Here is a 15429-nt window from a genome sequence, read left to right on the forward strand (position 1 = left end):
GTGCCAGATATCAGAGGCCTTTATATGCAAAGCAAGAATTCTAATGCTTTGACTCATCTGTAAGTTTTCAAATTACAAAAGATTTTATTATTCTGTACCAAGTGTTTTAAATAAATATTACTTATGTATAGGTTTTTGGGCCACAGCTGGATGAGCTCAGGGCTTCTTACTGGCTTTATGTTCAGGGATCACTTCTGGAAGTTCTGTGATGCCAGGGATTGAACCAAGATCAGTGGTGTGCAAGGCAAGTGCCCTACATACTGTACTATGTCCCTCCAGTTCAGTTTTATTATTATTATTATTATTATTATTATTATTTTTAAAGTACAATGGTGAGGCATTTCCATGGGATTATTATGTTACTGATCCTACCCTGATCGGTGATTGTGCCCTACCGTACGGTGTGACCTGGCATTCTGCTCCCACCTAGGGTGGTACCTGATTCTGCTCCTACCCTAGGGTAGGGCACAATCACCAATCAGGGTAGGATCAGTAACATTATAATCCCACGGAAATGTTTACATACACAACACGATGGCTTTAAATTTGATTTTATAGAGTTCAAGAGAAAAAAGTAAGTGTAGTGGAGGGAATTATGACAAAGGGCACTAGATACCTTCTTGTGGAATAAACTGAAAAGAAGCAATTGCTGGTCCTGTGTTATGCAAGCCCAAGCAGGTTAAAGGAAGTGTGTGGAATGAGGGTTTCAGTAAACATTTGGAATTACCCTTGGTCTTTTTTGCAGTGTAAAAGACCACTTCTAGATTTCACTGCTAACTTGAGGCGAGAAAGGTTTCACAGTTCCCCAAACTGTGTTTTTTAACCTTTTGTTGATCCTCATTGATTCTCAATGACCGGGGTGGCGAACACGCGGAGCCGCGTGCGGCTCCCGGCCAAAATGAATGTGCTCTTTGCCTCTTCTCATTTTGTATCCTGTGGCTCTTTGCCAAGTTTGGATTTTGTTCTGCTGCTTCTGAGGAGGGATCTTTGAAGAGAGATCTCCGAGTGCGGAGTCCCGCCCCCAGGCTGCATCCTCCTGTCTCCCATCCCTCGGAAACAGCTGCACGGGCCAGCGAGTGGGGTGGGGACCCGTGGGTCACATGTTGTGTCACATCTGGCCGTTAGTTCTTAGTGTGGAGGACGCAGTACACCCTCACCATCACTGCAGGATTTTGACCCTCACCCAAAATGGCAAAATGCAATATGTGTTGAATATATTATTGTTAAAAATTAGATGCTTTTGTGTGTTTGTCTGTTTTGGCAGGTCACTGCGTGGTGTGGCTCTCTGACTCTCACAGTTTAAAATTTTGGCTCTTTGTGTCGAACTTGTTCGCCATCCCTACTCAATGAGAATAAAATTGTGAACTTCCTTCAGAAAGCTTCAGTCTCCCCACATACAATACTCCTAACTGCCCTATACATATAATTATATGCTATCCGCATATAATTGTAGGGATATAGAATGGTCCTGTCTTATGAATCTTTATTTCTAATGTCAAATTCCTATTGAATGCTCAAGAACTATTTAAAGTGATCAAGAAAACATGAGTGAGATTTTATACTTATACCCAAATTATGGTCAAAGGCAAGTAGCTTTGATAAGAATTTATTTATCAGGGGCTGGAGAGATAGCATGGAGGTAGAGCATTTGCCTTACATCCAGAAGGACGGTAGTTTGAATCCCGGCATCCCATATGGTCCCCCGTGCCTGCCAGGGGTGATTTCTGAGCACAGAGCCAGGAGTAACCTCTGAGCACTGTTGGGTATGACCCCAAAACAAAACAAAACAAAAAAAGAATTTCTTTATCAGGGCCAGAGAGATAGTACAATGGATAGAGAGCTTGCCTTGCATATGGCCAACCTAGGTTCAATCCCGGCATTCCATATGGTCCCAGGAATCCTGACAAGAATAATTTCTTAGTTCAGAGCCAGGAGTAACCCCTGGGTGTGGCCCAAGAACAAAACAAAGAATTTATTATTATTTGTTATTTTAGATTTTAAAGCACATCACAATATCCTAAAGGGGAGACGATTTAAAAATATTGATGCCTGGACCTACCCTATTGAAAATGAAAAATGGGGATCAGTATCATTCATGAGCTCCTCAGATGATTTTAGTGTGCAGACTAGTCTGAAATCAAAGGGGCAGGTAGAACACTATTAGTAAAGAAAAAGAATATGAAGAAGTGTGTATGATAACTAAGCTTTCCAAGAAGAAATAAGGATGCATCATCAAACCCATAGTACTTTCCCTTTTGGGGGGAGGCACACTTGTGATGCTCAGGGGTTACTCTTGGCTATGTGCTCAGAAATTGCTCCTAGCTTGGGGGACCATATGGGATGCCAGGGGATCGAACCATGGTCCATCTTAGATCAGATGCATGCATGGCAAATTCCCTACCACTGCACCACCACTCTGGCCCCCCACAGTACTTTCCAATCACACACCACCTTCTGTATTACCACTATGCCATGGCCTCAGTCATATTCCCAAAATCCATTGGCAGTGAAGTCTCAGATATCAGTGGCAACACTTGAATTTTCAGGGTTCAATCAATTGGTCTTTACATTTTCCTCTAGAAGGACGTACAAAGGGATTGTCAGCCCACAAAAACCCCCCAACTCAGGAGATTTGGAGGGAAGTGGGACAATAGATCTTTTTTATGGGCGTGCTTTGGGCCATACCTAACAGTGCTCATGACTTACTCCTGGCTCTGTTTTTTTGGGATCATATACAGTGCCCAGGATTTGAATCAAGGTTGATCGTGTTCATCAACTCGAAGACTATTCTCCGGCAGGGGCATCACCCACACCCACTAATTATTTATTGCAATGGCAAGTCTGGAGCACTTGCTCTAAATAGGGGGTGGTAAAGGAGTAAGGGGGAAACAGAAGAAACATCTAGGTCAGATTTGGCCTAGGAAGACAATCATAAACCTGAGTCTCATGCCAGATGTATGGTCTTGGAAGGTGGGGATGGTGGTGAGTGGAGCCAGGCAGAAAATACTTGATTCTGAAATCACTCTCCTTTTAGTGAGAACCCATATATGTGGGCCACTTTTAGTGGCTCCAGTCAGTCACTTTTGGTGGCCACAGCTCTGGTGATGACTCCCACCGAAGGCCAGAGATTAGGGCAGAGCCTGGCATGAAGGGACAGGATGGGTAACTTGATACTGAAAGTTCACAGGAGGGTGCTAAAGGCAGGTGCGATGACAAAAACAAGCTCTGCTCAGCATGCTCAGGGTCTGCTGGTACAGAGTAACTGAAGCCCAGAAAAATCACCGTTTCCAAATCACTTAGTTTCTTACCATCTCAAGCACAAATGTCAACCCTGAAAGTGCCAGGTGTCTGTGTTTGCTGTGTGTGGTACATAGAAACAGCTGAGGGAAACAGCCAGCAATGCAGGGGAACACTTCTCTCTGGGGATCCACATAGCAGCTCAGCAAGGGTCCCTCAACCGGCAGATGTGAAGGAACGAGGGGTTTCCTGGGGTGAGGTGTCAAATGCCAGAATTGGTGGGTGAAGATGCTTCAAGTGTAGCATTGTCCTCTGAGGAATGGAAGAGGTCAGAGGTAGCTGCCTCCCCCTCCTTAAGAGAGAAAGCATTGCTGTCATGTGATCCAGGGTCAACCTTTCAATTGATGCTTAGTTTTGCTCTCTTGGGATGATACATTTCTGGAGCCTGCTCTTCCAGTACTGATTGTGCCTGGGAAAGTGACTCACTTTCTACATAGCCATGCAGGGTCATGGACCATGAGTTTCATAATCAGCATAGACCTCAGGATTACTGAAGACCGCTCTGCCATGGAGGGTTTGAAAGAAATCAGAGGCTCAATGTCCACAGACTTTGATGTTAACTTCCTATTTTAAAGGTTTCTCAGGGAACCCGGTGAGCTAGTAGTAAACACTGAGACCGAGAGAGACTGGGATCGGTATGCTAGGTGGTGTATGCATGTGTAAGGGTTAAGGTGGGTTCTGCCTAATACTCTACACTCCCCTTTTGTATATTCTCTAACAATGGGTGCAGGGCAGAGTGAGAGCTCACTGGCTGAGCACATTCTTTGCATGCAGGAGACCCAGATGCTTCTATTCCCACTACCACATGGTCTCTTGAGCATCACAAGAGCAACTCCCAAGCACTGAGCCAGAAGTAGTCCTGGCTCTAGGTGTGCCCCATCCCACCCAAATTTAAAAACCAAAATAAACAACCCAGTGGATATAGCCAAATCTTACTGAGTGGCACTACTGTCCCACTGAATGGCAAAGGAGCAGAGAAAGGCAGAGTGCATCTATGTCCTTCCATATCATGGGCCATGCAAGTCTACCTTCTGACATCTGTTTGGAAGTCCCTACACCATCAAACATGAGACAGATCCTCACCTGGACTGCCCAGTGGAGAGCTGTTTTAAAGTCTTTATCCACAAGGGTAGGATCTGCTCCTTTCTTCAGCAGCATTTGTGTGTGTTGAGGTTGGTTGTGGAAAGCTGCCCAGTGTAGTGGTGTCATTCCCTATAAAATCACAATCAGAGGGAGAAGAGATGAGCACTGGCTAGGAAGAAAGGGGACATAGAAAGATGGCATTCAGTTCCCTCGAGACTGAAGGCCATCACTACAGACACCCCCTGCTCCTTGTCAGGCCACTCACTCATGGTTATTTGTGGAGGTTCTGCTTGGTACCCAGCACATGGGTACTGAGAAAACTTTAGTAACTAAGATAAAGTGGGTGTCTGCTCTCAGGGGAAATTGCTCTGGGGTAGAGGAAGATGGATATCTAATGCACACAAACAACCTTCCAAATTGCTAAATGCTCTTGGAAGCGGCATGGATAAAGTACCTCAGCTCTGCAATTTTGAGTTGTTTGCTGTAGTAGTCAGCCAACCTGGACATATTTCTGTTCCCCTTGTTCCATAGAAGAGGAAAGCCAAGTCAAGAGAAGTTCCCATATCTGTGATTAAGTGTGGAGCTGAATCTATGGGTCCTCAAACTTTTTAAACAGGGGGCCAGTTCACTGTCCTTCAAACTGTTGGAGGGCCAGATTATAGTAAAAACAAAAATTATGAACAAATTTCTATGCACACTGCATATATCTTATTTAGAAGTGAAGAAACAAAATGGAAATAAATACAATATGTGGCCCGCGGGCCGTAGTTTGAAGACCCCTGGAAGATGTGTGAGGGCATCACAATGTTAACCTCCCTTTCCACCAGTTCCAGATTTCAACTCATGAAGGTAGGGCCTGCATTTAAGCTTCAGTGTCTTCTTTTTTTTTTTTTTTGGTATCATTTCTTTTATTTTTTTTATGGTATTTATTTGATACTTCTGATGAGATAATAGTATAATGTCAACCATTAGAAATAATAATAGGCCCATTTGGGAACAGAGGATTACACACATGCACGGACAAGCATTTTTCATGGGGAGCGGGGAGAGATGGTTCAGAACATGTACAATATGGAGCTGGAAGTCCAATCCAAAGCTACCAATCCCCAATCCTATGTTTTCAACCAGTGACAGAAAATTACCTATGTTCCTCAAATACACAATCTTTTAAATCCTAGACTCTTTAACAAGAAACACTAAATGACCAATCAGGTGCTGGTAACATTCTGAACTGTAATTCGCCCAGGCAATCTGACAGAACTGTCTGAAAGAGACTGGCAGCATCACTATGAAGTCATACTGCTAATTAGCCTTCAACCATTATAGCACATGAGAAATAACACTGCTCACATGAATAGAAGCTTCAGTGTCTTCTAACAGTGAGCTTCCAATGATATTCTTTAAGATAGTTTAAGAAATTGGTTTCATATAAAAAAATAACGCTGCCTAAAATGATATGATAAATCTAAATATTTATTTGTGATTTTTAAAACACACAATTGTATTTCAATGGATCTTTTTCAGTTTTGATTTGACCACTGGAATTAGAGATCTGAACTCAAGAGATTAATTCTACCCTCCTTTTTTTTTGTTTGTTTGTTTTTGTCTTCTGTTTTGGGGCCACACCTATTGGTACTTAGAGCTTACTCCTGCCTTTGCTCACAGAAATCATTCCTGGTAGGTTTCAGGGAATCATTTGTGGCACTGGAAATCAAACCTGGGTTGTCCCCATGCAAGGCAAGTGGCCTACCCTCTTTTATTGTTCCTGCCTGAGAATCAATTTTTTTTAATTACACATAGATATTCTTTCTCCAAGTGCTAAGTCTCATTTGTTCCAAAATCATTGACTTTATTATGAAGTCTCAGTAGTATTCAGGCTTAAAGACTGAAATGGCACTGAAATTGTACGAGGAAATGGCACTCACCTTGTTTAGGTCTGACCCCAGTTTGACTCCCAGCACCACATTTGGTCCCTTTTGCACAAAAAGGAGTGATCACAGAGCTCAGAGCCAGGAGTAAGGCTGGGCACTGCTAGGTGTGGTCCAAAAACAAACAAACAAAAGACAGAATTCAAGACAGTTCTGAAGTCCCTGGAGGGTAGAGTCCTTGTTTGCTTCTCTAATTCTTAGATCCTAAAATAGTGCAAGGCATATTACAGAGACTAATAATTTATTAAATGAACGAATGACTTTTCATTGGTAATACTGGATTTTATTTTTGCTTTTGTAAAATCAGGTTTTGCTTTTAAAAATCATGCACACAAGAAGGAAAATGCTCCCTTATATAAAATGAACTTTTTTGATATGATGTTGCTGACTTGTAAAGTGAATTCTGTTAGAATTATTTTATTTTGTTTAATTAGGCACTATACTAGGCAGTGTTGAGGATGGGGAGGGCAATACTCCTTACTCAGTGCTTGCTCCCAAAAGTAACGTTTAGAGGAGTCAGGGTTCATTCAAGTGCTGGGATTGAATGGGATTCCTGCATACAAAGCATATGTTTTAGTTTTGTTTTAAACTATCTTCCTGCTCTGAAATCTGTAAGATTTTCTAATGTGTGTTCCAAATGAGAAAATTAAACAACCATAGTATGTGAAAAGATTAGTTATTGGTGTGAGAATGCAGAGTGAAACTGTGAATCAAAATAGTGTTAAGTAATGTAAATCCTTATTTCATAAACACAGATGCTAGGCTTCAAGAGTTATACCTTTAAAAAATTAAATATTTACCCCACAATCCATACCCAAAACAACAATAACTAAAAAGCCAACACCAATCCATCCAAACCCAATTTTATCATATTTTGTTAAAGGGGAAAATACTATAGGTATATATATATTTTTTGGGGGGGAATGAAAAGATCTTTATATATGTCCCTAACTCAATCTTTACAATACAACCTCAGGGGCAGGTAATTTTAGGTCCATTGTTATACAAAGTTGAAAACTGAAACCAAAGAACAAGAACAATCAATGCTGGCAGAGTTGCGGAGAGAAAGGAACTCTTATTCACTACTGGTGGGAATGCCATCTAGTCCAGCCTTTATGAAAAATAATATGGAGATTCCTCAAAAAACTGGAAATTAAGTTCCCATTTGATCCAGCTATACCACTCCTAGGGATATACCCTAGCAACACAAAAATACAATACAAAAATCCCTTCCTCACACCTATTGCAGCACTATTTATAATAGCCAGCTTCTGGAAACAACCAAGATGCCCTTCAACAGATAAATGGCTAAAGAAACTGTGGTACATATACACAATGGAATATTATGCAGCCGTCAGGAGAGATGAAGTCATGAAATTTTCCTATACATGGATGTACATGGAATCTATTATGCTGAGTGAAATAAGTCAGAGGGAGAGAGATAGATACAGAATAGTTTCACTCATCTATGGGTTTTAAGAAAATTAAAGACATTACTGTAATAAGGCCCAGAGACAATAGAGTTAAGGGCTGGGAGGGCCAGAAGGACTGACTCACAATTTGAAGCTCACCACAAAGAGTGGTGAATGCTGTTAGGGAAATAACTACACGAACAACTAGCAAGACAATGTTAAAGAATGAGAGAAGTAGAATGCCTGTCACAATGGATGCAGGCAGGGGCAGGGGAGAAGGGAGGGCATTGGTGGTGGAAATGTTGCACTGGTGAAGGGGGGGGGTATTTTGTTTATGACTTAAACCCAACTTCGAACATGCTTGTAATCATGGTGCTTAAATAAAGATTTAAAAAAAAAGAAAACTGAAACCAGCAGGTACAGTTATTAGCCAAGGCCAGAGACAAGAGGTGCATGGTAGAGCCTGCAAACAAATCCAGATCTGTACTCTTCCCACAGATCTGATGGATTTTCATTTTGGAAATGAGCTCAGGAGCTTGAAAATTCCATTCTTTATGATTTTAACTGGATTTGGGTCTTCTCTTCTTCTAGATGGTGGTTCTCTCTAGTTATAAGGATTATCACCCTCAATTTTCACTTGTTTCAATTGTCATTGTCTCAAGGGAGGCCAAAGGCACACGTGAGGCATAATTAATATACTCTACCCTTGGAATTTGGAAAGATTATTTTTTCTTTTGGGTTTTGAGTTTTCTTTTTTGGCCACAACCAGTTTACTCCTGACTCAGTGCTCATGAATCACTTCTGGTGGTACTCATCCCATATAGGATGCCAGGTTCAAACCAAGGTTGACCACGTGCCAGGCAAATAACCTATCTGCTATACTATTTCTCCCTGGAAACATTAATTATTCTTGGAATGACCCCAAATTGAGACTTAAGTTACTCTATTAATTTTCTAATATATATACATACAGATATGTATATATACACACATACATACCATTTCAGCACATATAATTTCTTTTCATACAATCCCCCACACTACTTGTTTATATGATACTGTAAGACATTGTGAACATTCAGTTCAGGCATGACAGCTTCCTGCTGTCATTTTTTTCCACTGGACTAATGAGAAATAAAAATAATCCTCTTAGAGTGAGCAATATGAAAACCAAAACTATCAAAATCAGCTCAAACACAGCTTTTGATATTGCACAACACTTCTGTTTAGGAACATTTTTCTACAACTGCCTCCTTTATTTTTTTATCAGCTCTTGTAGTGCCAAAGACATGGAAGTTTGGAAATTTTAAGACTGGTGGCAGTGTAAGGGACAGATGTCAGGCTTGGGTACTGGTTCCAACATGAAGTGGTGATAGAAATCACAACAAAGTTACAGCTTACTTAGAGGCAGAGGTTGGGGCTTAGCTACTGTTATGCCTATAGCCCTAAACACACAGGAACTATTCAGGAGCTGCTCACTCAAACATGAACTATAGAACTGTAGGTTATACAAATTCCCTTGGATATACCTGGAGTTTAAAAGCCCAATCTTGGTAAGTATCAAATGCAAATCAATTCCCTATGTCCAAATTCTGGACATTAGCTACTTAGCATTTCACTGAGGCTCAATTGTGTCTTCAAAAGTATTTGCAGATGGTTGAAACTGATACCCAAATAGTCCTAGTGACAGTAGAATTTTTTTCCTTCCTTACTCCTCCTCCTCCTCCTCCACCTCCTCCTCCAAAAAAGCATGGGCTCAAACAGTACAGAATAAGTCACATTTATGATCAAAATTTTCCGTAATGTTTCAGAGAGAAATGTTTGACTTCAGATCACTTAGGATCCATTTCAAGATTGGTGGCAGCATGAATGGGATAAGATAAAGTGAGATGAGGAGCAGGGTTGCTTTGGAACAGAGCTCTCATGAAGATGAGTAATTCTGTGCCACCAAAATGTCAGTTGGGTACTTACAAGTCCTATCAGCCCTCTCTTCCTCTCTCTCTCTTAATTTTTTTCTAAAACCACTGTAACTTCTGTGTTTTTTGAACCAGAAATCTGATTAAGTGTGAAGCAGGTTTCATGTTTCAGAACTGTCTTAGATTGTTTCCAGCAGGAACTGAAAAAAAAAAAACAACAACAACAACAAACAAAAACAAAAAAAACAGAGTGCAATGTGTGATGTGGCAGGGTCCTTGCAGCAATCCTTGGTACAAAGGGAGCAAAACAATGGCAAATTAATGGGAGGTCAGGAAAAGAGTACTCCTCTGCAGGGTCTAGAATTCACAGAAATTGAGCAAGGATCTAGAAACATTTGAAAATTCAACATACAATCAAATCTACCTTGTTCTGCTCACATTCAAGGCATGTGATTTATCACTGATCTATTTTTTTTATGGCACCAAAAATGAGATAATAACAATTTTATATTGTTAATCTCCCACCCACATATGACTATGCCTCATACAAGCTACCCACAGTCTCCTAAAAACATATTGGTACATTATATGGGGGGGGTGCCTATGATACACACGTTACTGAAATAGATTTTAGGAATACAAAGACGAAGAGCACATGGATTGTCTCCAACAACATTGTGGGAGAGAGAAGAAGGTGAGAGGAAGTGAGGAGCACATTGAAATATCTTTGATTATTTTGCCTTTGGCTAAAGAAACAAAGAATTATTTGGTTGTTTGTTGTTTTGGAGGCCAGACTTGGGAGTGCTCAGGGGTTACTCCTAGCTTGACACTCAGGGATCACTTATAGCAATGTTTAGTGGATTGAACCCAGGTTGGCCACATGCAAGACACTATACAATTGCTATGGCCCCAGTAACAAGATTTCTAGAACTAGGGACTATTTCTCTGATTTTGCATTTGAGTATACAGTTTTTACTGGTAGTAATAGCTTCAAAATGCCATAAGAGGATTTAGTACTAAGAATTAGATCTGAAAGTTAACATCTGTCTTGTAACTTGGATTTTTTTTTCTCAAAATGGCTGTTATAATTGAGGTTTGGATTGTCATGCTACTCACAAAAATCTACTTAGATCAGGATGCATGTTTTAATCTATGACCAATACTATATCCTAAATACCACACCTAATAGCATTTTTCTGGATAAATACATTCCATGTTCTAAAACAGATGCCAGTAGCTCCCAGACCCTTCTTAATGGGGGCCATTCTCTTATCCAGCAAAGGTGAAGCTGAACAGGTTATATTCCATTTAGGCATTTCTTAACTCTCTATAACTATGTAAGATATGTATCGATTCATCAAAGATTCTCTTGAGGTCCCATAGAACAAAAACTGTATGAGTTTGCCTTTTATAAAATGTCAAATTCTGTAGAGCTAGTAGCTTTTAAATAAGTCACTTTATAATTTTGCAATGTGATGAACAAAATAGGATAGGCGAACAAAGCTGGAAAGCTGGTTCAGTGGACTGAGTGGCTATTCTGCATGTAGGAGGTCCCGGTTACATTGCCAGCACCATGTGGTCCCCTCACAAAGCATCTGCTGGAGTGAAGTATAAAACTGAGGATAGACTCTGAGCACCAGTGAGGTTTGTGTGTTTGGGGAAGGGGAGGGATGAAAATAGATCACTGACATACATATTTAGAAATGGGGGGGGGGTGCGCAAAAAAAAAAGAAAGAAAGAAATGGAACCACATATCAATATTTAAAATCCTAACAAACAAAAAGAAAATTTAGCATAATATGACTATTTTTTGTGGGGTAGGGAAGACATTCTTTAAAAAATATCAAGGCTGGAGCCAGAGTGATAGCACAGTGGTAGGGTGTTTGCCTTGCATGCGGCCGATCCAGGATGGACCTTGGTTTGATCCCTGGCATCACATATGGCCCCCAAGCCAGGAGCGATTCCTGAGCACATAGCCAGGAGTAACTCCTGAGCATCACAGGGTGTGGCCCAAAAAGCAAAAATAAAACAAAAACAAACAAACAATCAACAAAACAGGGCTGTAGGGATAGTCTAGATATTAAAGTTGTTGCCTTGTATGGAGCTTACCCAGGTTAGAATCCCCAGTACATTTGGTCCACTGAGCACAAGATATGGCCAAATATTCCATTCCCCAATAAAAGATACCAACAGCAATAATGAATAAGAATAACTTTTTGATGCTATCATATTTAAAGTGTTCCAAGGAAAGACATCACACCCAACCTAAATTAAGCAATAGACAGTGAAAACAAACCATTATGTAATCCAAGTGAAAGATTAATGTTGAAAATAAAAATTAGAGACCAGGGATGTGACTCAGTAGTAGAGAACTTTTCTTATGTGTGGGAGGCCCTGGGTTTGATTCCCAGTACCATAATAAACAAATATAATACAATATAAAGCTGTTTGAATAAGAAAATGACAAATAACCCAAAAAAATGAATGGACAAGAGGATAAACACGTTACAAACTTAGAAGTCACTAAGGATATACAAATAACATTTACTTATGAAATGATGCAAATCCTCTTTTACATTACTAGAGCAAGGTCAAACTGATAAAAGTTGTTTTTGAAGAATTGCTAGTCACATATATGGAATGTCCACTTTGATAAGCCAGTGATTGTTCTAGAAAAATGCACTTTTTTGCATATGAAAATATGAGGACAACCTAATAACCATTTATGGAGAAATAGCTAAATGAGCTATTTACGTAGTATGAGCATAAAGCAATAAAAAAGATATGAGTCAGATTTATATATACACACACACATATATATCGATGTATATATACATCAATAAATAAATGAATAAAGCCTTAAGACAATCTTGAGTGAAAAACCCAAGTCACAAAACAATGTATAAGGTGTGATATCTTGTAATATTTCATAGTGTATGAATGTAAGTTACATTTATAGTGTATGAATATAAAAGTAGGATAAAGGCTTATCAAAGAGTGATTACTGGGTATAAATGTGGTGAAATGAAAGCAATAAGAATTTCTTAGAAATATTTGTAACATTTGAATTTTGAAAAGGCAAATGTGTTCACATAATATGGCACAAGTAAAAACTAATAATTTTCTTAAAAGCCACTGCTCTCAGTTGAGGACAGCTTCCTTCTAAAGTGATATTCCTGATACAAAAAATATTCTGTTCAGGGACATTTATTTTTCATATCTAGCAATGCTTGGGTATCTAATCTCCAGGGTCGCTCTAGGTGGTGCTCAAGGAACTATGTGCTGCTGGAATAAAGAACCTGGGTCTCCCACATGCAAGGCTTATTTGTGCTCAGACATGTGAGCTAACTCCCTGGGTCAGTATCATGTTCTGTCTGGCTTAAAATGTTAGTTAGTGGGGCTGGAGAGATAGCATGGAGGTAGAGTGTTTGCCTTGCATGCAGAAGATGGTGGTTCGAATTCCGACATCCTATATGGTCTCCCGAGCTTGCCAGGAGCAATTTCTAAGTGTAGAGCCAGGAGTAACCCCTGAGCACTGCCGGGTGTGACCCAAAAACCAAAAACAAAAAAGTTAGTTAGTGAATGGTTTGAGAAATTGATTTATCTCTCTCTTGTAATTAATATACATATCTCTAAATGAACTTATATTTTGGGTATTGATCCTTTAATTTTTTAAAATTATCTTTGAAGCAAATTTGGGACTCTGCAATTATTGAAAACACTTTCAATCAAATAATGTATTAATTTTTTTTTTTTTTTTGGTTTTTGGGCCACACCCGGTGACGCTCAGGGGTTACTCCTGGCTATGCGCTCAGAAGTCACTCCTGGCTTGGGGGACCATATGGGACGCCGGGGGATCGAACCGCGGTCCGTCCTAGGCTAGTGCAGGCAAGGCAGGCACCTTACCTCCAGCGCCACCGCCCGGCCCCAAATAATGTATTAATTTTTTCTCTTTTTATTAGAGCTCTAACACAGCTCTTTCCTCATTTTTTGGACAGCTGCTGGATTTGCTTTAGTTGTTATTTAGTAGATGCAGAGTGAGTGTGGATCTATGCTTTGTTATCCTTTCTAACATATAATTGAGGCTTCATGGTGATTGGAGTTAATTGGAAACAGATCGACAGAAGGGAGAGACAATTATTGGAAATAGTGAGAAATCTTATACAGGAACTCCACCAACATAAAGAACAAAAAAACTGAGGTTGAACTGTGTTTCTTCTATTGAAAATTGTCTTAATTACACAGTGGCAAAGAGCTTTAGACCTCACAAATTTATACAGATGGACTACTGCAGCAATGACATATACATGGATATAAATATCTGATCCTTTTGTCTCCCTGTTGATCTCTAATAAAAAACTTAAGCGAACATTACCAAGAAGTTTCGATAGGTTTAAGATATACTATGACTCTAAGTAAAAGCTGCTTCAATGAGTAGGAAGTGTCCTTTTATATTATTTGGTGTGTAGGCTGGCAGGCTACCCACACATTGGTGCCCACAGGAAGTTGTAACAGGTGCCTGGGGGCCCATGTGGTGCTGGAGATTAAACCTGGGACTCTTGCATGTAAAGAATGTGCTCCAACCATTTGACCTATCCCCCTGACCATAAACTTTTTGAGGTCCTATTTTTAGCATTCAAAACTCAAAGGCTCAGAATGTTAACAGCAGGAGGAATTTCCTCCAGGAGAGATAATTTTGCATGAAAAGAAACAAGACATTTAAAAATACTTTAGAAAATTTTTACAATAGGAGCCTGAGCGATGGCGCAGCAGTAGGGCATTTGCCTTGCACGCGGCTGACCTAGGATCCCGCTGCACCCCATATGATCCTCCAAGACAGGAGCATTTTCTGAGCGCATAGCCAGGAGTAACCCCTGAGCATCATCGGGTGAGGTCCAAAAACCAAAAAAAAAAATTTTTTTTTTTTTACAAAAACCACACCTAAGATGTGTGTTGAGGTTGGTGATATAACTCAAAGGGCTGGAACACATGCTTTGCATATAGGAGGCCCATGTTTGAGCCTTGTTACCATATGTTCCCCTGAGTAATACCAGAAACTGCCCCCAAGAACCATCATGTGTGGCCCCAAAAGCGAAAAATTAGAGAAAGACTCGGTGTCTAGTTCATTGTTTTTAACTAGCCAAGGGAAAAATAAAGAATCTCCATCTTTCTGAGGCTAGTTCACACAGCTGAGAGACAGATAGGATGAGCCCTTTACAAGTAGGTATTTGCTTTAGTGTACAAATAACTGAATTTGGTCCTTACCAAAAACCCTCAGCTGTGGGTTATGATCTGTAGGTAGGAGGTGAGAGTAGAAGCAGTTGGCAACTTGCCCTAAATCTAGAAATTCATCACAGCTGACACAGGTCAGCCACACATGCTCTCTGGGTGGAGTGATGGGAGAGAAAAGCCTCCACAGCTCAGCTTCTCAACCTAAAGCAGTTTGAAGCAGTGCAATCTTTTCTCTGGGGTTTGCTTCAAACCACTAAAGAAGAGGGGAGTGAAAGTAGCTAGTGATCAGAGTGCTAGGGAGGTGTCTAACCTCAGACCCAGGCCAGTCAAGCAGGGACTTTCAGATGTGGTCACTTATGCCAAGTTAGCGGGAAGCAGCCCTTTCATCAGAAGGTTTGAGGAAGAAAAGGGGCCCATATCAGCAGGAAGCTGTGAGGGGGCTACCTCCCAATCTTATTTCTGCCTAACTGATTTCTGTGAAAAGAGTAAAATTCAGCATTGGGAACATATTGACTTTTAACATTATCAGACTTTCTTAAAGTTATCATCAGACTTTCTTGG

General features: G+C 40.3%; 1 protein-coding gene across 1 annotated transcript in view; it reads right to left on the bottom strand.

The window, feature by feature from the left end:
• The window catches only part of ANKRD55 (ankyrin repeat domain 55), an 81577-nt gene that overhangs the window by 41842 nt on the left and 24306 nt on the right, over window positions 1–15429 (bottom strand). The window contains exon 5 of the mRNA XM_049768118.1: window positions 4381–4509. Coding sequence (XP_049624075.1) covers window positions 4381–4509 — 129 coding nt within the window. The remainder of the gene's footprint in view (window positions 1–4380; window positions 4510–15429) is intronic.

Source organism: Suncus etruscus, chromosome 2, assembly GCF_024139225.1.
Source record: "Suncus etruscus isolate mSunEtr1 chromosome 2, mSunEtr1.pri.cur, whole genome shotgun sequence".
In the NCBI taxonomy this organism is placed as follows: Eukaryota; Metazoa; Chordata; class Mammalia; order Eulipotyphla; family Soricidae; genus Suncus; species Suncus etruscus.